This window comes from Schistocerca piceifrons, chromosome 1 (assembly GCF_021461385.2).
Source record: "Schistocerca piceifrons isolate TAMUIC-IGC-003096 chromosome 1, iqSchPice1.1, whole genome shotgun sequence".
Lineage (NCBI taxonomy): Eukaryota > Metazoa > Arthropoda > Insecta > Orthoptera > Acrididae > Schistocerca > Schistocerca piceifrons.
The window spans coordinates 429,953,522-429,977,529 of record NC_060138.1 but is presented as its reverse complement, the minus strand read 5'-3'; the positions used below and the strand labels follow the sequence as shown (position 1 = coordinate 429,977,529).

The 24,008-nt window shown below is 42.3% G+C and overlaps 1 protein-coding gene across 1 annotated transcript in view; it reads right to left on the bottom strand.

Moving 5' to 3' along the window:
- The window catches only part of LOC124800886 (integrator complex subunit 9), a 110,085-nt gene that overhangs the window by 32,842 nt on the left and 53,235 nt on the right, over positions 1–24,008 (bottom strand). The window contains exon 10 of the mRNA XM_047263031.1: positions 6,440–6,645. Coding sequence (XP_047118987.1) covers positions 6,440–6,645 — 206 coding nt within the window. The remainder of the gene's footprint in view (positions 1–6,439; positions 6,646–24,008) is intronic.

Below are 24,008 nucleotides of genomic sequence, written 5' to 3'. Positions count from 1 at the left end.
TACAAGATGAAAGAGAAAAGCAAAACTTTTTTTACTGAAACATATATCGTAATCCTTTATCTCCACATTTATTTAAGGCATTCTGATATTCATCATATATTTACAGTATAATTTCGGAAATTGGAAGGCTAAGAGGCAGTAGAAAGGTTGGAAATGCAATACATAAGAATTTATTTCAAAATAAATGTACAAAACCAATTCATTAAAAATTATGAACTATTTTCACTGAACGAAATTTGCCTTTATATGATATTGTTTGAAACAGTCAGGCAGACACCACTATCTGGTCTCCCTTCTAACTCACTTGCCAGTACTGTGTGCACCTTTCTCAGAACAAACGACACACTACCTTGAACCATACTTCTTGCTTGTTGTCAGTGGTACATGAGTGGGGAAATGCATTGCAGTTAGCCTGTTTGCTGTGGAGCACTGCTGTTCATTTTCGACAAAATCTCAAACAACTTTCTCAAGAATGTTTTCCCGGCTTCACAATACATGTAAACAAATGGGTTCCTTTGCGAGAGACAGGCCTTGTATCTTGTTGTCACATTAAGAATTGAGTATACACACGATTAACAAATGAAAAAGCACTTTCTACCACCATTTCATTGTTCTTTGCTGAAAATAATAATACGTCACCAACTGATTTCATTTTTCTTATAATCAAGTATGAGATCAGGCTTCAGCTTTTCTCCCACTCCAAATTTTGCTTTTATGTTAGTGACATTACTTGTTATGCTGTGTTTTTGTAGACAAGGCAAACACATCCCCAGTGTCTTTCCAGTGAATTGCTAACATGGGATTTTTTTTAATACCATTTCAGTTCTCCTTAGTTTATTTTGTTTGAATTCCTGTGGCAGGCCTGTTATTCCTCATAACTGTGCCAACAGCACATGTGCCCTAATCAAATAATCTTTCAAATAACCTTATACTTGTATAAAACCAGTCCTTGTATAATGTGTCACTCAAACAAACGACTACTGAATGCGCACTATTATCTTTTTACCCTGCACCAGTATACTACACAGTTCAAAACATTGCTTGTTGCAGAATTACTAAGACTGAAAAGCTTTATAGCATATCTATTATTTAGGAACAAAGGAGATGACTCACCGAAAGGCACAGGCACTGTGTTGCTGATGAGCACACAAACAAAATGTATGGAGCCTGGCTTCCTAAATGATTTGTAATTTTCAACCAGATCTTTCCATACATTTTTAAAGCATACCTGTTTGGCTTTTTCTTGATATGCACTCTGAACCAAATTCTTCCACTAAAAGGACGCAAACTTTCATGAACTGTTCAATTCTCAGGGAAAAAAAATGTTCTTGTTTTTTTAATACAAAGTTTTTGTGTAAAAGACAATGGTTTGGTTGCTCCCAGTGCATGTAATTGTCACTGTTATCCACAAAGAAGCACTACACAAACTAATCTAAATCAGTCTCTCTTGACAATTTTCTCAGGTAAAGATGAATCTAACATTAGCTCGTTGCTCCAATAGTCTGTGATATTTGTTTTGTGCAAAAGGCACACTGAATAAGCACAGCAAAAAACTGATACACCTAATTCAGCTTCACAGCAGACCAACTGGCCCAAAGCAACCTGAGGGTTATTTTATTTTGTCTTCACAATTTAGAAATACTCGATGGCACATATCAGTTTGTTTCAGTTTCATGTTTTTTTATTTATTTTTCTTTTTATGACGCTCTCGTCAACAAAAAACACACCCTAACAATCAAATTAGGCGCTTTCAGTGTCCTAAGGTGCTAAAACATTACTTGCACCTTCAAAGAAAAGTAATTGAAGTCGAACATTGTCATTTACCCAAATCACATTCTTCTAATTCATCTGATAGCTCATTTCCATTTTCAGGACGCTCATCGTTACCTTCAAAATACAAGATGTGAGTCAGTAAAGCTACAGTGAATATAACTGTGATCCTTATTCAAGCTGGATGATATTTATATTTACTGTCTGTTTCTGAAATACCGTCGTCAATTTCAAAATCATCATCTTCAATTTCTAATCCAGATTCTTTGAGCTAACTCAAAATTTCTTTTTCAGTCAAACTGTCCCCCATTTCACAACAAACTTTTCTGATAAAGACAACTTTGGAATCATACAGCAATAGCAAAAGCATGGGAACTGTTCACACCTATAATGTGTTTTCAAGTCACCTACCACTTTGTAGAAGCAGGCATAGCCAGTTAGCATCTCTCCAAAGTACTACAAGAACGGACAACTGACGTCAAGCCATCACTGCTCGGAAATAAAGCACTCCATTGTGATGTAACAATGTGGGAAGTCACATTTGGAGACTCCCTTGTGCCAGTTGTTACAGAAATCACAACAGTTTCTACGGGCAGCGACCAGAATGTTCAAAGATTCTTTTAGCCCACTCCATCAATGTTTTGAATGCTCCTCTTTGCTGCCTGGGATGGTGACTAATTTCCAGGAAGATACCTATCTGTGCAAGTAAAATTTCTGTAGACTTTGTGCCCGGAAGGTCGGTCAGGTTTCCTAAGTACCTCTACATCCAAAAATGAGATTGAAGCTTCCTTTTCTCCATAGTGAACTTCATATTAGAATTGGTATCATTTAGGAAATTTAGAAATTCTGAGATTTTTTCTACATGAGGGCATATAGTGAAAGTACCATGAACAGATGAAAGTTAAAACAACAGTTTCATCTTCAGTGTCCGAAGGAATGCCTTCCCGAATTTTTCCTTATCATTGTACAACTTAAACTGCACAACTCTTCCCTACCACAAGCTCCATCATACACGTCTGATATTTTGCAATGTAGTGCAACAGTCCAGTGATTTCACGAGCTAACCAGTGCATGGATATATACAAACAGTTTGGCTTGTTGCGCTTGTTTGAAATCACTAGTGCTGATTCTTTATAGTCTCTGATTATGTCTGCAGCATTAGAAGAGCAAAGAAAAATATGCCTTGGACCAAGATCTAACATACAAAAAATAAAAAAAACTTAGCAACGACACCTGCAAAGAATGATTAAATGCCTTTATGAGGAAAACATGTCAAGAAATGTTAAACTTCTGGATGGCACACGAAGAAGAGATCTTTTACTCAGTTCTCTCACCTTTTCATTACAATGTAGACACATCTCGGCAACACTGAATTTTCTGAGAATGAGAATTTCATCAGCTGTGCATCAGATCTATGATCGTACACAGGCAAAGCTACTCCAAATGCATTTATCACATGCAACATGATCTGGCTGCTGTGAACTGTAAGTTGATGCAGCTACACATTTTCCTCAATAATAAGTTGCATCATGATATTTGGGAAAAGACCGATACTGGAGTACGTTAGTGAAGGTCAACAACAGCTGTCTGACACCCCTCCACACAGCATCTGCCATCAAGATCCCATCTCAGTGATTCAAAATGACCAGTGGTCCCTCCCTGAAACCCAGCCCCTCACAAGGGCTAACACCTCAATCCATAGAACTTCACACCCCACCCAAACCACGCACCCCACCTTTTACCTCCTTCCTAAGATCCACAAACATCCTGGCCGTCCTATAGTTGCTGGCTTCATAGCTCCCACTGAATGTATATCTGCCTAAGTTGATCAACACCTGCAACCCATAGTACAACGACTCCCCTTCTACATCAAAGACACCAACCATTTTCTAGATTGTCTGAAGTCCTTACCTGTCCCACTCCCACCACACACCTTGTCTGTCACCACTGATGCCACTTCCTCCTACACCAAGATCCCCCACATACGTGGTCTGTCTGCTAGTGAACACTTCCTCAGTCAGCAACGACCTGATCCCAAACGTATAATATCCTTCCTCCTCACCTTCATCAACTTTATACTTACCAACAACTACTTCACCTTGAGGGGCAGACATACAAGCAGATCTGGGGTACGGCCATGGGAACCAGGATGGCTCCCTCCTATGCCGATCTTTTCATGGGGTCACTTGAAAGGCACTTTCCTGGGACCCATAGGTCTTCAGCCCCTGGTTTGGTTTAGTGGTTTAGGTACATTGACGATATCTTTACCATACGGACCTGTTAAAATTCCTGGAGTCTCTGAACACCTTCTCCCAATTAAATTTCACGCGGTCCTATTCCAAATCCCATGCCACTTTCCTGGATGTTGATCTCGTCCTCAGTAAAGACTCTTTACAGCAATACACCACTGTTCTCACCTCAGCCTTCACTGCACGTAATTACCCACCAGCCTAGTTAAAAAGCAAATTTCCTGTGTCATCTCATCCAATCCTGGTACTGCTAATCCCTCCAAAAAACAACTTCAGAGCACACCACTGGTGACTCAGTATTATCTTGGTCTGGAAAAAGTTAATCAGCTACTTTGACTGGGGCTTGACTTCCAAAAATCATGCCCTGAAATGAGATCCATTCTGTCTGAAATTCTGCCCACCACACCTAGAATAGTTTTCCACTGGCCTCCCAATCTCCACAATATTCTTGTCAGACCCTATGCTCCTTCTCCACCCATCTCGTCACCCTATGGCTCCTACCCCTGTGACTGTCCCCACTGCAAGACTTGCCATTGCACCCTCCTACCACCATCTGTAGCAGCCCTGTAACTGGTAAAATATATACAATCACAGGGAGAGCCAGCTGTTATGTAAACACTGTTCGGCCTTCTACATTGTCATGCCTACTACCAAATTGTCAATTTGGATTAATGGGCATACGCAGAGGGTGTATACTGACTACTTGCAATATCCTGTTACAACGATGCTCTACAACATGACAATCGTGATCTTGGAACCTGTTTCACCAAATATGCCATCTGGATTCTTCCCCCATACACCAGTGTCTCAGAACTAGCACTACAGCATGTCCTCGGTTCTCACCACCCACCTGGCCTTAATTTACGTTAATTTCTTCCGTCTCAGCATTTCCACACAGTAACTACTATTTTCTTCGCTCCTTTTTAGTTTTCTACATCTTTCATTGTCTTACCCATCTATTTTTCACCGCCCACTCCACCTCTGTTATGTACAACGGACTTAGCTTTTTCACTCTTATTAACTCATGCACAATGTATAAGCAGTAATCTGTCTCCACGTTACCCTGTCTTCCACCTTTAAACTCTCAAGTTTTCAAATCTCGTCCAATGCAGTCCTCAACAATTAATGTTTCTTTCTCATCCCATGCGGTAAGTCTCCCCTGACCCGCAGTTCTGGCGACTTTCCCGAAATCTACCAATTTTCCTAGACCTTTGCAGTTCTTTTCCTTCACCCCTCTTCATCCCCCTTCAACCCTTCTGCTCGAAGAAGGAGCCACTTAGCCCCGCAGCTTGCCAATTACAACCATCTTGTGTGTCTGTTCTGCTGCCACTTGAGTAGATTTTTTTATCTATCCAATTAAATTATTTTGCCACTAAAAGATTTGTATTTTCCCAACGAAAAAGAACCAACTAAAAGGAGATTTTACTTCCCAATTGTACAAATGTCACAGATTGCATTAGCAGAGTGCTAAGAAGGCAGTGTTTAAACCAAGAAGAAAGATGCACAAGTATTTGAACACTGTAAAGGACCTACACCCACCACTTTCTATGCTAGATATTTATAAAATTCCTTATACATACAGTCAAGTGCACACAGGAAGTACAAAAAGAGGCTTTAACATCAGGCTTAAGGAACAAGAACAAATGTTGCCTGGGAAACACAGATAAATCGGCAGTAGCCCAACATGCAGCGAGATCAGGGAACAAGCAACTTCATTTCTCCGATAATATGATTTTATGTACATCCAATAATTACTACTATGCTAGAATATACAGAGAGGCCATAGAAATCCAAATGCACAAACATAACTTTAGACAAAAAAAGAAAGATAGAAGTTAGACAAGTTCTGGCACTTAGGTGTGAAGTAAGGCAAACAGTACCAATTCTTCCCCATCACAACCACCCTAACATATACTGCCCACCTGCAATATCTTACGCAGCAGTCTCGTGATGTCATGAACTGACCGTTGTGTGAATACATACAAACCGTTTGGCTTACTGAGTGTTTAAATTTGCTACTGCTGTCTGCGTCTTTTATAGTCTCTCATGATGTCTCCAGCATTGGACGGCAAAATGTTAGGGAGAGAAATATTCCTTGGACCATGGGCCAATGTCCATAAAACAAAAAACCACAATGGACGCAAATACCAACTGTGAAAGCCTTTGTAGTATGATAAGCAAAATTAAAGTTAACAATTCAAACAACTGATAATCTGTAATGATTTTGTAACAGGATCATCAGCAATTGAAGACATTTGGACGCCATCAATAAGAAATAAACTTTAATCTCCACAAGAAATATGACCATTCTTAAGCAATATATCATGGTAATGATAATGAAGTTCTTATCTGGTGTGACTGAAATTCCTGCAAGTATGTGGATAAATAAATAAATAGATAAAAAAATAAAAAGACAATACCGTATCAATAACCAAATCCAGTCGATGAGGTGCAGTGATAGGAGGCTGCTTGTAAGATTCTGGCAGCACTAATGTTCCTGGCTTCAAGTCTCTGATGAGTTTGTTTGCTTGTGTAAAGTTTAGACTAGTGTCAATTGGACAATGCACGGCTTTCATAGCCAATGGCTGAAATGGAGCAAGTGCCTCAAGATACGGATAATCAGGCTCTGAAAAAGAAAATCAAACTATGTTAAAAGAGGAGAAGAACCATATTATGACAGTCAATAGTATTTCTATCATGATCACTACAATTTTTTAAAAAATCAGGTAGACACACAATACAGATACATGGTTTATCTTGTGAATGTCTGTAGCAGTAAAGTACACAACAACTGATAAGATACTGAACAAATGCTGAACTCTCAACATGGTCAGAAGGTCACACCAAAATTGTGACACAGACGCCAAGATTTTGGGACAGTGTCATAAAGGAGGCCATCGAGATCAAGGTCACAGACAACCTAATAAACCGAGACAGCGGTTACCAGCGCAGCTCGGCATGGAGTCCAGCTCTGGAGCTTATCAGGGCCCAACGAAATGAACCAAGAAACTCCTCGAGAAGTAGTAACACTGCAGGAGTAACGCCAGGTGGACATGGGCCACGAACGCAACTCCCAATGCAGGACAGGCCTCTGACAGCCGCCACAACCACAGATGATGGACGAGCCGAGCACGGACGATCGTTGGAGCATCAGGGATGTGCCAACACCTCAGGAGCAGCGCCAGGCAGGCACGGACTGAGAATGGAGTGCCCAACAAAGGACACACCTCAGAGAGCTGCCACAGATGGAGACCAAGTTGGGCGCAGACATCCGAGGGAGCACCGGGGAAGAGAGAACACATTACAAGCAGCACCAGGCGGGTGCGGACGGCAAAGAGAGCACCCAGCGCCCTCTGGGCATAAATACTGGACAAGATCCTCCAACACGGCAGTCTCAGGTAGCACCTGAAGAAGGCAACAAGTTACGTGGCTGAAATATTGTGCCAGAGCGACACAAACATCTGGCAGTAGACACAATTATTCCACACGTCATATAATTATACTTATTCCACACAGCCTTGTGCACTCTTCATGAAAACTCTCAAGTGTGTTCAAACATGAGTCCCAAAATTATTAAATATTTCACTGATGGACTGTACATGCCAGGTGTATCAACACTTGCAAGGGACATCACAAAACTTGTGAAATTCCTAAATGAAGACATAAAATGACACTTAATCACCCAGAAAATCCAAGAAGAAAATACAGCATCATTTGTCTCTAGTGCCATAACTATAATTTTTCAATTCAAGACAACAAAACAAGGAAGTTGGATGACTTGTCCAAACTACCAGCCAGAGCTACAAAGGTTTATTGGGACTATAATAAACTCTGATAAAAAGAGCACCTTGAGGGCCATGAAAATGGGAATAAATCACGAGCACGTATGAACACAAAACGGGCTCTATAACAAATTCCTCAAAGGTAGAGGCACAGATTGAATATGAACTACTGGATAAACAAGATGCAGTGAGATGTGCCAAATGATTGGAAATGTGGCAACTTCTTGCCTTGATTCCCCCTCGACAGGTTGCCTAGACTGGAAACCAGCCTCACAATACCCTCGCTGGTCACTTCCGCTGGAGGGAGAAGTTAGATGGCCATGCTTTCAGGATGTTAGGCACATTGAACCATCGTTCAACCAGTCTCTTGTTCCGCTCCAGTGAGGCAACATCCCCGGTCATGCTTTGGTATCTTGCCCACGCAACACCACTTGACCTGCTTTGCCATCTACATCTACGTGATTACTCTACTATCCACAATAAAGTGCCTGGTAGAGGGTTCAACGAACCAGCTCCAAGCTGTCTCTCTACTGTTTCACTCTCAAACGGTGCGCCACAAAAACGACCACTTAAATTTTTCTGTGCGAGCCTTGATTTCTCTTATTTTATCGTGATGATCATTTCTCCCTAAATAGGTGGGTGCCAACAGAATGTTTTAGCAATCTGAGGAGAAAACTGGTGATTTACAGTTCATGAGAAGATCCCTTCGCAAACGAAACCGCCTTTGTTTTAATGATTGCCACTCCAATTCATGTATCATGTCTGTGGCACTACCTCCTCTATTTCACGATAATGCAAAATGAGCTGGCCTTCTTTGAACTTTTTTGATGTCATCCGTCAGTCTCACCTGATGAAGATCCCACACCGCACAGCAGCACTCCATAATAGGGCGGACAAGTGTGGTGCAAGCAGTCTCTTTAGTAGACCTATTACACCTTCTAAGTGTTCTGCCAATGAATCACAGTCTTTGGTTTGCTCTACCACAACATTATCTATGTGATTGTTCCAATTTAGGGTATTTGTAATTGTAATCCCTAAGTACTTAGTTGAATTTACAGTCTTCAGATTAGTGTGTCTTATCGCATAATCGAAATTTAGCACATCTCTTTTAGTACTCATGTGAATAACTTCTCACTTTTCTTTATTCATGGTCAACTGCCACTTTTCGCACCATACAGTTATCTTATCTAAATCGTCCAAGACGGCTGCTCAGATTGTCTCCTATGTTGTTAATATGGATCAGGAACAATAGAGGGCCTGTAACACTTCGTTGGGGAATGCCAGATATTACTTCTGTTTCATTCTATGACTTTTCGTCTATTACTACGAACTGTGATCTTTCTGACGGAAAGCACGAATCCAGTCAAACAACTGAGGCAATATTCCATAGGCGCATAGTTTAGTTAGAAGACATTTGTGAGGAACAGTGTCGAAAGCCTTCTGGAAATCTAAAAATATGGAATCAATGACATCCCCAGTCAATAGCACTCATTACTTCATGAGTATAAAGAGCTAGTTGTATTTCACAAGAATGATATTTTCTGAATCCGTGCTGTGTGTCAATAAATCATTTTCTTTGAGGTAATTCATAATGTTAAAACAATATTACGTTACAGAACCCAACTGCAAATCAACGTTAGTGATATGGGCCTGTAATTCAGTTGATTACTCCTACTTCCCTTTTTTGGGTATTGGTGTGACTTGAGCAATTTTTCAGTCTTTAGGCATGGATCTTTCTGTGAGCGAGCGATCGTATATAATTGCTAAATATGAAGCTATTGTATCACCATACTCTGAAAGGAACCTGACTAGTATACAATCTGGTCCAGAGGCCTTGCCTTTATTAAGTGAGTTAAAATGCTTTGCTACACCAAGGATATCTACTTCTATGTTTCTGCTGGTGTGCTTTACGTATGACCGGAATCTCTCTGGGTTTACTGCCCGATTCCGAGACAGAGTTCCTTTGTGGAAATTATTAAAAGCATCTCACATTGAAGCATGCGCTATATTTCCAACTTCTACAAAACTTTGCCACTCTTGGGGATTTTGTGTTCTTTTAAATTTGGCATGCTTTTTTCGTTGCTTCTGCAACAACGATCTGACCCGTTTTGTGTACCATAGGGGATCATCTTTTTTTCTACACTTACATAATCAGATAGGAAGGAATGGAGACTATCTCTTAAAAAGATGTTAATAACATTTTATCAGTTTTTTTTAATAGATATACTTTGCATTTCTTTTTGATGGTTGCATGTATTACAGTGTTCAGCCTAGCAGCAACTGCCTCGTGGTCGCTAATCCCTGTATTTGTCACGATACTCCTTATTTGTCCGGAATTATTTGTTGCTAAGAGGTCAAGCATGCTTTCACAACCATTCATGCTTCGAGTGGGCTCATGAACTAATTATTCAAAATAATTTTCTGAGAAAGCATTCAGTACAATTTCGGATGATGTTTTACGCATGCCGCAGGCTATAAACGTATAATTTTTCCAGCATTTCGAGGGTAGATTGAAGTCTCCACAGACTATAATTGTATGAGTGGGGTACCTATTTGAAATGAGATTCAAGTTCTCTTTGAACTGTTCAGGAACTACATCATCTGAGCTGGGGGGAGTGGGGGGGGGGGGGGGGGGGGTCGGTCCGTAAAACGACCAATTGATGGTTTAGTCCGATTGTGAGGTATAACCTCCACGAATACTATTACGCAGGAACTATCTACTTCAATTTCACTACAAGGCAAACTATTTCTGACAGCAATAAATACTTCACCACCAACTGTATTTAATCTACCCTTTCTGAACACTGTTAGATCGTTTGAAAAAAAAAAAAATTTTTTTGGCTGAACTTATTTCCGGCTTTAGCCGGGTTTCTGTACCTGTAACTATTTGAGATTCAGTGCTTTCTACTAGGGCTTGGAACTTTGGTTCTATCCCAACACGGCTACGACAATTTACAACTACAATACAGATCGTTTCTACAACTACCTTACTATGTTTTACCCTCTAACCTAAAAAACTGCCCAGTCCCTTCCACACAGCCACCGCTACATGTGTAGCCACTTCCTGTGTGTAACGGACTCCTGACCTATTACCCAGAACCTGGTAACCCACTACCTGATGGCGCAAGCCAAAGAATCTGCAGCCTATGTGGTCACAGAACCACCTGAGCCTCTGATTCACACCCTCCACTCAGCTCTGCACCAAAGGACCACAGTTGGTTCTATCGATGATGCTGCAGATGGTGAGCTCCGCCTTAATCTCATAAGCAAGACTGGCAACCTTTACCATTTCCGCAAGCCGCATGAAACCAGAGGGAATCTCCTCTGATCCAAAGCAACACACTTCATTAGTTCCGACATGAGCCACTACCTGCAGTTGGCTGCACCCTGTACTCTTCATGGCAGCCAGAAGCACCCCTTCCCACATGCGGAATGACTCCCCCCAGTATGCATACGGAGTGCACACTGGCTTCCTTCCCTCCTTGACAGCCATGTTCCTAAGGGGCCCAATTATGTGCCAACATTGGAGCTCCCAACTACCAGAAAATCCACCCTCTGTGAATGCCCAGACCTTGCGGGCTGAGAAGCTTCCTCTGGAACAGAGTGGATGACCACAAACAGCTTAGAGGCTGTCAGCCACAGATAGTGGCCAAAACCTGTTCGAGGTCCTATGATTGGTCCATCAGAAAGTCTTTCACTGCCTACCAGACTGGAATGCTCTCCCACTCGACAAAGGGTGAGAGGTCAATCTCAGTGCAGGCAGTACCCGAAGTGGCCACAGCTGTGGACTGACTGAGGGACACGTGGGACGTGCTCGATGTCCCTCCCATCCCCTGCTACAGTGTGGAACACTAGCTACCACACCACGGCTCCAGCCGGTTATTCACCCAGCCCTCCCGTCCCACCCCAACCCATGACATGCACGATGTCTGTCACGCCACCTCCCTCCATCCAGCCTGCAGGCCCCCAACCTCTACCAGATTCTGGCACGCCTGAGCTCCGAGATGCCAGCACTTACCACCAGCTTTGCCCGCCTACACCTCACACATCAGCCACCAGGTGCTGACCACCTTCACACATGCTAGGCCAGCCCAGGCGAAAACAGGTGCCACTGGAGGTGGTAAGCTCCTATGGTCATCAGTCCCCCGCCACTGCAGGCACGGTTCGAACAACCCCCCCTCACAACAAATTGCAAACTAGGCACAGGTTGCTAGTACCAACAGAGGTTAGGCTAGAACATGACCAACTGCAGATCAACCTGCTCCTGATCCCCAAACCCCAGCAGTCACTAGCAGCAGACGCGCCCAGTTGCTGTGCCACTTCACAGCACCCACCCATGCAGGACTTTAATGAGACTAATCCCCCTACCCACCACCTCTTTGTCACTGGTTGTGACTTATCCATAAATCCCCCGCAAACTACTCCTAAATCCCCCCTGCCTCCCTTCCTCAGCACTGCTGCCACAACTCTGCCATCACCACTTACCAGGTGCATACCTGCTCGCTCAACCTAGGTTTCCAGTGCACGCTCCCGTGGCCCTTCACGGTCGCGAACATTACTGTCTCCATTCTGGGCACCGAGTTCCTTGGTCATTACAGCCTACTGGTCGATGTAGCAAAGTGCCGTTTAGTTGATGGCACCTCTGGCAAAAGACCATCCACTGCAGTTCCCACCCTGCCACATTCTTCGCCATGAAACAGCTGATAGTTTAAAGCCCGTATGCTCAGCTCCTTGCAGAATTCTGCCTCCTCATCGAGCCATTCAGCCCCCCTGGGAATGTTCAGCATGACACTGTGCATTACACTGCCACAACCCCTGGTCCCCCATTTTTCTACAGTGCCTGTCCCCTACCCCACTCACAAGTGCAAAATCGCACAAAAGGAGTTCAAAGAGCTCCTCATCTCCGGCATACTTCACCCTTCTAAAAGCCACTGGGCTTCAGCTCTTCATCTTGCCCTCAAGGAGAATGGTTCCAAGTGCCCTTGCAGCAATTACCATAAACTCAACGCCCAGGTACTGGGAGATGATGAAGCTTGCACAGGATAGAGTAGCATGGAGAGCTGCATCAAACCAATCTCAGGACTGAAAACAACAACAACAACATCCCTGACCACTATCCGGACCTGCTCCTCCGCACCTACAATGATGCCATCTCAGGAGCTACTATCTCCATTAAGGCAGATTGCACTAAAGATTGCACACAAATTCCAGTCAACCCAGAGGACATTGAGAAAACAGCCACAATCACATCTTTTGGCCTGTTCGAGAGTGCGTTCATGACATTTGGCCTCAGCAATGTCAAATAAACAAGGCAGTGATTTTTGCAAAACAGAGTGTTTCGTCTACCTAGATGAATTACTCATCTACTCCAGAGCCCCTACTGAGCGTCAACAGCTACGTAAAATCTTTCCCCACCTACAGAAAGGTGGAATGATCCTCAACTTGGCAAAATGCATTTTTGGGGTGAGTAAGGTCAAATTCCTCTGACACTTAGTCTTTGCCACAGGCTCCCGCCCCCTTCCCAAGACAGACTTTCCATGCCCTACCACTTTCAAAGGCCTTGGGCATTTCATTGGCACAGTCAACTTCTTGCATCATCATCTTAACAATGCTGCTGCAACCTAAGAGTTCCTCACAACAGCACTTCGTGGGGATAAAAATATTGGGACCACGCTGGTCCCTTGGCCCCTGGCCATGATTGGGGGCTTCGAAAAAAGAAAATGGGACATAGCAATGCGGCCCTTCTAGCCCATCCCCATCCGATGCTCCACTCACAATAGTGGCGGACGCGAGCCAGATGGCTATCGGAGCTGTCCTATAACAATACACAGACAACATCTGGCCTTCTTTCGTCCAAGCTCGATGATACACAATGCCGCTAGCGTGCATATTGACCATAGCTGCTTGCAGTCCATGAAGCTGTCCACTATTTCCGACCTTCAGTCAAGGGACGGGTCTTTACGATTTTCACAGAACCACAGATCCAGCATGTTGCCAGCATCAACAACATTGTGGCGGATTGTCTTAGCCGCTCCTGGGCCATCACCCAACCCTACAATGCCCTGGCCGCTGCTCAAGAGAGCAACCCAGACCTTGACCACACACTTTGTAATGTGGACTCTGGCCTCAACCACCAGTTAAGATCCATATGCAGTTCTAACTGTAAGATCTGGTTCAACGTCTTCTGGATCCTTCAAAACCTGACAGCTTCAATGGTGGCCCACACCCCTTCCTCCCTTCTGCCTTCTGAAAACTGGCATTTGACCAAGTCCATGGCCTCGCACATCTAGGCATCCACACTTCCGCCACCCTCACGAAACAATGTTTCATCTGGCTAGGCATCCAACTGGGCACGGTCCCGTGTTCCGTGTCAGCGCGCTGAGGTCGGTTGGCACCTTCACTCCCTTGTGGGCACCTTTATCCCCACACAACACTGGTTCACGCACGTTCACCTCAACATTAGCAGCCCACTACCCTCCTCCAACAGGTGTGATATCTGCTGACAATTATTGACAGACTTACTCGCTGGCCGGAGGCCGCAACTATCCCAAACATTTCAGCCGCAACTGTGGCACCAGCCTTTGTTTCGGACCTGGGCATCATGCTTTGGTTGTCCATGCAACATCACTACGGATCATGGGCACCAGTTCACCATGCCCCTCTTCTGATCTCTGGCAGCCAACTGTGGCTCCAATTTCTACCATACTGCCAGCTACCATGCTGCAGCTAATGGCATGATGGAGTGGTTCCACTGCACATTTAGAGCCCCTCACATGTTATTCTTCTGAATGGTCTGTTGCCCTACCCCTGATACTTCTAGGCCTGCAGATCAGACAAAACTGATCTGGGAACTTCAGCTGCTGAGCTGGTACATGGACAGCCATTCGTCATTCCCGGTGATTTTTTTTTGGAAGTGACCATGCTCCCTTCCTGACAGCACCATCGCAGGATTCATGATGCAGCTCCAGGGCTATATGGCCCAACTACGACCAACACCTCTGCCGGTGTGCACCATACCTTCATCCATTGTGATCTCTCAGCATGCGCACACATCATGCTTCAGATGGATGCACACCAGCCTCCACTTGGCCCTCAGTATTCAGGCATGCACCTGGTGTTGCGACGCAGGGACAAGAAAGACATTCTCCATTCATCTGAATGGAGTTGCGACAACTGTCTCCATAGTCAGGCTCAAGCCAATCTATGTCCTAAAGCCCCCTCCAGCCACGCAGGGACAAGAAAGACATTCTCCATTCATCTGAATGGAGTTGCGACAACTGTCTCCATGGTCAGGCTCAAGCCAATCTATGTCCTAAAGCCCCCTCCAGCCAATGACCACAGCACCATCAAGGTAGAGTTGCACCAATGTACCTCCGAATGCAGCCACAGCACCATCAACAATGCACCAGATACGACATAGGCCTACACCGTCCCCTCTGGTGTCCCTGACGTGCCATCAGCTGTCGCCACCATGACAGTGTGTCAGACACACTACCAGCCAATGCTGACTCTGGTCCACTTCCAGTCTACTACATGAGTCACACTCCTCCCAGTGCCTAGGACTCTGATGTCACCACTGCACTACCCTTCTCACAGCCTCCAGTCGACAGACAGTGCCCCATCGCCACAGGCTCCCACCAAGCTCAATAGTGTCGTCACCACCGCTGCTAGCACCTGCACCACTGAAGCAGCGACGCTACTTCACATGCTCCTAATGCTGCATGCAAGGGCTGTCCATGACCCTCCTTTCATCTGAAACCACAGCACAGGCACAGCAGCAACGACCCTTGCAGCCCCTCAGCAAGCATCATCAGTCAGCTTCAAACACCCCTCTGTGCAGCTGATGCCACTGTTTTTCTCTTGAAGGGGGGGGAGGGGGGGGGAACTGTGTGGTGACTCCTTTCCTCACCTCCATCTGTAGCAGCAGATGACTGGCTGCTTAGACCGTCAACCAGCCCTACAATACCCTTGCTGGTCACTTCTGCCAGAGGGAGAACTTAGATAGCCATGCTTTCCAGAAGCTAGGCATGCCAAACCATCGCTCTACCAGTCTCTTGTTCTGCTCCAAAAAGGCAACATCCCTGGCCATGCTCTCAGCAGCTCGCCCATGCCATGCCATGTGGCCCACATTGTTGTGCGACATATTTTGCTGACGTGTACGCAAGCCGCAGAATTCTTATCCTGTGCTCATTATTGTCATCCTGTCACCGTCCATTTAATAAGAGTGCTACCATGTTTTTTTCCATGCTGCCTTCCTGAGCTGCATCTTCATGAAGCAATTCTACTGATTACACGAGTACAAAGCCTGATGCCAGATGGCTGGTTCATCATTCCAGTATCAGCAATTGGAATACTGCTCACAGTGTAATGCATATAGTGCAGTGAAGTGCAGTCCATGCCATAACTACCAGGCTGATTTATTACTATTCTGTGCCTGGCCATGTTGACACCCCTTTGGCACCAAGTGCACCACTGAAGCAGGTTTTTCCACACCACCAGATGAAGCCGAACAAAGGTTGTAAGCCATCCATGGTCCAATCAAAAACAGAAGAAGAAGAAGAAGAAGAATGACCTATAGATTTACTACAAAGCCAGAGGGGGGGGGGAAACTGGCCTCAGCTATAAATAAGCAGCCATGAAGGGTTGGTTCAAGTCGATAAAAGATTATTCAATCTCCAAAATGACAATATGAGCAAGCAGATGGGTAGCAAAAGTTGCATTTCACTACTATATAACAGGGTGCCATTTGTAAATGATAATCAGTAAGCTTCATAATTATTATAATAATACATGAAGTTGATTGTTATTAGCGTGATAGTTGATATATGACATGAATATTGCCATAAGAGGGTCACATACTGCAAAGCAAGTTTCAGCTGTAATGACTCCCTGACTGTATGCAGCAGTGTTTTGTTAACTTCACAAGAATTCATATCCCTTATGTTCACTGTTCACTTTACAGTCCTAATTACTCCTGTGAACACCTCTTAATCCTCAGTTCTAAACAAACTACCCCATTTCTTTTCTGTTTTACCAGTCAACCTCCTGCTCTTCCTTCTCCCCGATTTCATCTCCATTTAATGGACGTGAATTTTAAAAACTTGAAATTTATTTAAAGTTTGTATGCTGATGTCTACCATGATTATATTTTTTTGTTCAGTAAGTACTGTCTTCTCATCAATTTGTTCACAGCCTGAACTTTTCATGGATGGAACAGCAATGTCTTGTAGAAGATTAGTGTGTATCCAAAGCCTTCATACAGTCTATGAATTAAATGTTCAGCATAGAAATGTCACGAGAAATGGAGCACAAGCTTATATGGAGGAAGAATGGAATGAAATCTTGTAAGAAATAAACCATAAAGTGATGGAAGACAAATAAACCAAAAAGTGATGGATCTGATCCCCTATGGTATGCAAAACAGATCAAAACAGTGTTGCAGAAGTAACATAAAAAGCATGTCAAATTTAAAAGAACACAAAATCTCCAAGATTGGTAACATTTTACAGAGGCTTGAAATTTTGTGCACACTTCAATGGGAGTGCTTTTACTAGTTTCATAGTGAAACTCTGTCTCATAATCCTGCAGAAAATCCAGTAATTCTGGTTGTATGTAAAGTGCAATAGTAGTAAAACACAATCAACATCTTCGCTGCACTATGGAAATGGTAAAGCTACAGAAGACAGTGCCACTAAAGCACAGTTACTAAACCAGGGTGTATATGTGGGGCAAGGAAAAAAAATTACCAGATTTCCCGGTTAAAAAATACGCTTTTTCCGTGTTAAGTGATGGTATAGATTCCCTCTTGACTACAAAACTTATCAACCCTTTGAATGGTTAATGTTTTATATACCGGTGTAGAACTTCCAGGCACTTTAGAAAACGAAAACCAGTTAAAAATAAGTTTTGGAAAGACCTTTGATGTGCAACAAAATGTACACTGTGTATTTTCATATTGTGAAACTATAAATTAAACAGAATCCAGGATGGAATATAACAATATTACGAAAAGAAAAGTTGCTACTCACCATATAATGGAGATGCTGAGTCGCAGACAGGCACAACAAAAAGACTCTCACAATTAAAGCTTTCAGACATTAAGGCCTTCGTCAACAATCGATGAAGACTTTAACGGCCAAAAGCTTTAATTGTGAGAGTCTTTTTCTTGAAAGTATAAATTCAAATTCCAACAAACACAGCATGTTAAATACCTCACATTTATGTCATTATTTAAAATAATGACACAAATATCTGGTCTTTTGGGCTCGAAATTCTTCTAAGTGGCTGGGCCTCAGATCACCAATATTGAAACGAGATCCAAATGGAATGTGATTTAAGAAATTCATCACACATTCTCATGCACAACATAATTCATCTTGCATAAAAGGAAATTTACTTTGAAAGTAATGCTTTTCAAACCAACACACACAAAATTTTCCCAAGACCTATCAGAAATACATTCATTTCAGCAGTCGTGCGAGAGCAACAGAAAACAGGCGTTACTGTGTGCGTGCAGCTATTACTTACATATGTATAAAGCATTAAGAGGTCTCACATTATGTCCTAAGAGAAACAGGACATAAAATGATACTTTGAGAGCATCGAAATTTCGTAAACCGTAAAAAATGCACAATTCGGCTTGAAGCGCACTTTCGTAAGTCCAGATTTACAATGAAGAAGCCCCCAAGCTAATATTATGCTTTTCAGTGTGGTTTTCGTACCAGTACTGTATTATCTCAAATGTGGTTCTTTATTATGTCATAATACCACACATGCCAGACGATGAAAACATGCACTTGAAATTCGGCGAACAGCTGGAACTAGCCAATACTGTGGAATGAAACATGTCATTTGAAATAAATTGACTGCCTTTATGGAGAAAATTAATAAAAGCCAAATTTCTTTAGCAAAATGGAAAAAATAACTTCATTGTTGAAGGCAATTAATGCTTGACTGCCAAAAACATGGAAATAAAATAAAATCAGCAAACAAACTAATAATATATTTTAGCTTTCCGAAATTATGTGAATGTATTTTAATTCACTTGATAGCTCCTGGCCGCAGAAATCTGTTTTGTTTTCATCTGACATGGGAGCTGTAAACGAAGAGGAAACAGAAAAATCACTAAATGTAAACACTGGTCACATGGAAACTACCTCCACCCCTGCCCCCCCCCCCCCCCCCCAAAAAAAACCACACACACACACACACACACACACACACACACACACACACACACACAAACTACTCAGACTGCTCTGTGCAAGCACAATCTGGCAGTCTCGGTGTGGCAGGAAATTTTCCCAGTTAGCATCTGGCTGCTTGCTGCTACTGTTGATTCAGCAAACAGCCACACTTCAAGTAGCCAGACATGGGAGATACTGTTCATACGCCACTCAGCTGCTAAAGCAAGTGAGTCCGCTGGTCAAATGAACCTAAAGTAAACAGTTATGACGTCACGTTCATCGGAAGAGGTTTGTTGTTACAACTGCACAGTCTTCGTTCTAATGCCATTGACATTTTTTGCTGCTGTAAGACACTTGTGTGTGCACAGTGTTGGTTGTTGTAAATGGCACATTTCCTTTGCAACTAAAATTTTATTTTGGTTTTTTCTCTCATTTATGTTTATTGCTGCAGTATTATTCTGCAGCAATGTGATACAGTACTATTCCTTGTTAGAGTATAAGTTCTTACCAGCGAAAATTACAAAAATTTAACTGAATATTGAAACAACGAAAAATTCCCATGTTTTTCCCGATTTTCTCCCAGATGAGAAAATTCCTGGTTTTTCCGGATTTCCGAGTTGTCCTGGAGTGCATGCACCCTGTAAACACCATTCTCCAAAACTCCTTCACCAAAGCAGACTAAGTAAATGTTCTCAAATTTGAATCGAGAGTCGCTACCAACACTAGTAACTTAGAAATACATATCCTCAGCTAATGAAGCAGCTTAAATCATTTAATAAAGGCAAGTCTTCCAGTCCAGGTTGTGCACCGATTAGGTTCATTCCAGAGTACACTGATACAACAGTTCCATACTTAGCAATCATATACGACCATTCACTCAACGAAAGATCCATACTTAAAGACTGGAAAGTTGCAGAGGTCACACCAATATTCCAGAAAGTAAATATGGGAAATCCACTGAATTAAACACACAAAGCACTCAAGTCAATTTGCAGTGGGCTTCTGGAACATCTACTGTTTTCAAATATTATGAATTAAATCAAAGAAAATTACCTATTGACATAGTCTGCACAGACACAGAAAATACCATTTATGTGAAATTCAACTAGCTCCTTATTTACACAATGTAATGAGAGCTATTGTCAATAGTCTCAAGTTTATTCCATACTTCTAGATATCCAGAAGAGTTTTGACATCATTCCTCACCAGCAACGTCCAATCATGGTACGTGCCCATGGATCATCATCTCAGTTGTGAGAGTGGGTTTGTGATTTCCTGTCAGAAAGGTCATAGTTCATATTATCTGAAAAACAGATTATTCCTCAGGGAAGTTTTATAGGCCTTCTGCTGTTCCTGATCTATGTAAAAATTTAGGAGACAATCTGGGCTGCCCTCTTTGATTGTTTGGAGCTCATGCTGTCATTTACCATCTATTCAAATCAGGGCAGGAGCAGCCAAGATCTTGGCTCACAGGCCATGCCTGTGCACATGTGCCAAAGTGCTCAGCCTAACTTCACATTTGCCCCATTGCCACATCATCCTGTCAGAGTGTGAGGAGGGCAAGAGGGGAAAACTTTGAGCGCACCACGTTTAAATGGCAGTACAGCCACACTGCATACTGCTTGCTTTTATTTTTCACATTTCTCAACAACATAGGTCACAAACAAAACTAATTTTCAGTTTTATTTAATTATTTTTGGCACACTGGAGACATAATTTTTTTCTGGTACAAACTGTCTGCATGTGGATACATACAGATTATTTCACACTCAAGATGCCACATACTCACAACTTATTTAGTTTCATTGCTGAAACAAAACAAAAACCCTTTCACACAAATATGTCGATGAGACGATTGTAGCACTTATGCAATCTCATTATGGAGACTTGAAAACACTACTTGAGTTAAGTAATGTAGACATGCTGGACAATTTTAACTTAAAAAGGTTTGTCATTCAAACTGGCATTACCTTGCAGGTCACTCAGTTACATCGGCACAAACACAGGAGCACTTTAAACTGAAATGGCAAATGGTCTTGCAAACAGAACAGAAACAAATGTAACACTGTGTCCTCAAAATCTTTATAGAATTACCACTGTAATTCTTTCAAGGTCACAATGAAGTCTTCCAAACCTTGTGTTTTCTTTAATACCAGTGAGCTTACGGAACTGGATTGTCTTTGTTAGAATGTGTCCCTTCTACAATGTAATTTTATTTTTAAAAGCATCCCCAGCAAATCAGAAAGATGTTACCTTGCAACTGTGGTGAAACATGCCCTGTATCATTTGAGAAACACAGAGGTGAGCAAGTGTGCTGGGACTTACTCCAGTTCACTGCCACGAATGCCACATCATAATGTGCCTGTGCATAGCATACAAAGCATTGCGGCATGATCTAAGAATGAAATTAAAAATTAAAGTAGCTTTTTCACACTTTGTCAACATATGCTTCAGTATATTAATCTTAAAATTGTTAAATCACACAGTTATCAGATGAATAGGTTTCACTAAATACATTGTTTTAGGTAAAAACCAAGTGGCACTAAATAATGAAGACAGAAAGCCAAAAATTCTTCATATTGTGCTTATTTATGTCACAAGCAACAGTTATGAGTCTCAAATTTATTGGAGCAATATTTTAGTCAAAAACGATATTTGAAGCTTCAGTCTGATATAAAAACATTACCTATATGACCCCATTAAGCTACCTCTAATAGTTTTCCAGTAATTTACCAAAAACTAAATTTCGAACAAAAATGTCATTATTTGTAATAGATTAAGTATCATTTATACTAATGGTAGAAAGTTCTGATTACAGCACTTGATTACATCCATTAAGCAGTAAAGCTGTAGCAAGTTTCAGGACCTTAGTGTAGGTAACAACCAATACAAGGCCTCTTAAAGATGTAGTTCAGAGCTCATGTTCTACTGTCGGTTTCGTTCTAAAAATTCTAGCCGGCAAAGTTTAAATGCAGTCGAGTTAAAATCTTCTCTGTTTAAAGCCATCCTAACTACATTCATGTAAAATTATGAAGATTGTAAATTGGTACACAACAGTGTTGCACAGTAATATGTGTCCCAGAAAGAGACTTCGTTGCTGCTACCTGGGCTTAGAGCAGATGATGGCAGATGTTCTGTTTGGTCGTCAGCTGCACCCATATACAAATACAGCCAGAGAGGCAGTGACACACTTCACTTCGCACCTTGCTATCCAATCAATCCACATCAGTCAAATGCCAGCTTACATGCTGCCTCAGACGATGTCACAGCCAGTATGCAGCTAAACGCATGTTTTCAGCACAAACAGGAAGTGAGCTGGCAAGGACTGTTCATCACCCTGGATCACTTAGATTTCATGGAAGTAACTGTTTGTGTGTCACCTGTAATGTTAACAAGATCACATGGCAAGTAGCGATATTATTTTCCACTTTCGTGGCATGCAATAATCTGTGATGATTGGCAGTCAGGGCGAAAGACTGTTTAACTGGAACTTACCATAGAGATTGCCTCCGAACTGCTCATAGAGCCGTTTATAATAGACACATCATCATCATCATCATCATCATCATCACAAGTATTACTATGTCTGCGAATGTGAATGTTTACTGAATATATTAACTAATGATGAAGTATTGAATAGAACTGGGGAGAAGAGGAGTATGTGGCACAACTTGACAAAAAGAAGGGACCGGTTAGTAGGACATGTTCTGAGGCATCAAGGGATCACAAATTTAGCATTGGAGGGCAGCGTGGACGGTAAAAATCGTAGAGGGAGACCAAGAGATGAATACACTAAGCAGATTCAGAAGGATGTAGGTTGCACTAAGTACTGGGAGATGAAGAAGCTTGCACAGCATAGTGCGGCATGGAGAGCTGCATCAAACCACTCAAAACTCTTATTTATAATCATAGTGAGTATTCCCTCTGAGTAAATAGAGTGTAGAAACATATCTTTCATTGAGCACATGGATAATGTGGACTTCCAGACTGGATACTATAGTCGGGATGTTCTCCATCACTTTCTAGCTGACTACAAAAAAAGTTTTCAGGCTCTTGTAAGAGACGGCGTCAAATGAATAAATACAATATTTCTTATTAAACTTAACCTGCCACCCCATACAACATTTTACTGTGAGCAGTGTGCAGTCCACTTGAAACACTAAGTCTGCAGTCCATTCCGGGTGTTCTAATTTTCATTCCTGCACACCTTCTTCTGTCACAAATTAAGCAATAGCAAATTTTAAATCGATATATCATTCTGGTCATGCCCCTTGACTTAAACAATGTCCTTTGTGGCAATATATGAAGTCTCCATGCACACTGTTCAGTTCCACTGAAAACTGTATGCAACTGACAGCGGAATAATGTGTGCACATTCATAAATTTTACTACTCATACCACTGATTTCTTCACGTGTTCCAGGCCTGCAAATTTAGCACAAAGTGCTTTTTTATGCACAGAACAATGAATCTCATCTGTCACTGTAATTTTTTGCTCTTTTATTGTAAAGTAAATCTTTAAATTCTTTCTGCATGGTATTGCAATGTCGTTTCAGAGCAAATATGCAGTGCCTCTCATTAGGTTCTTTTCTATCATTCCCATTCATTTTAAAGCACTCATGATAGATTGCTAGACTGCCTCTTTTTGTGCAAACAGCCACATGACCTGTAAACATACTTTATACAACAAACAAATAGCGAAGGTGAAACAGCACTGACAGAATGATTCTGACAAACTCTGAGACTTGTGACAACTGAAAAATGTCGCACTGGAATACAGAATGAAATGTCATGCCGTCCCATATATTTCTGAGAAGGACCAAGCAAAACCACGTGACAGGCCAGGTCTTGGCCCGCTCACGGCCCACACACACTGCACAAGTGAAGCTTGGCATCCCATGTCCGGCCTGCATTAGAGGATCAAAACCAGCTGCAAAATTATTTAGACAAGATGATGCGAAAAGTGGCAACTGATTGAATAACGAAGTGTGGGGTCATTTATGGTAATACTGATCTGTTAAA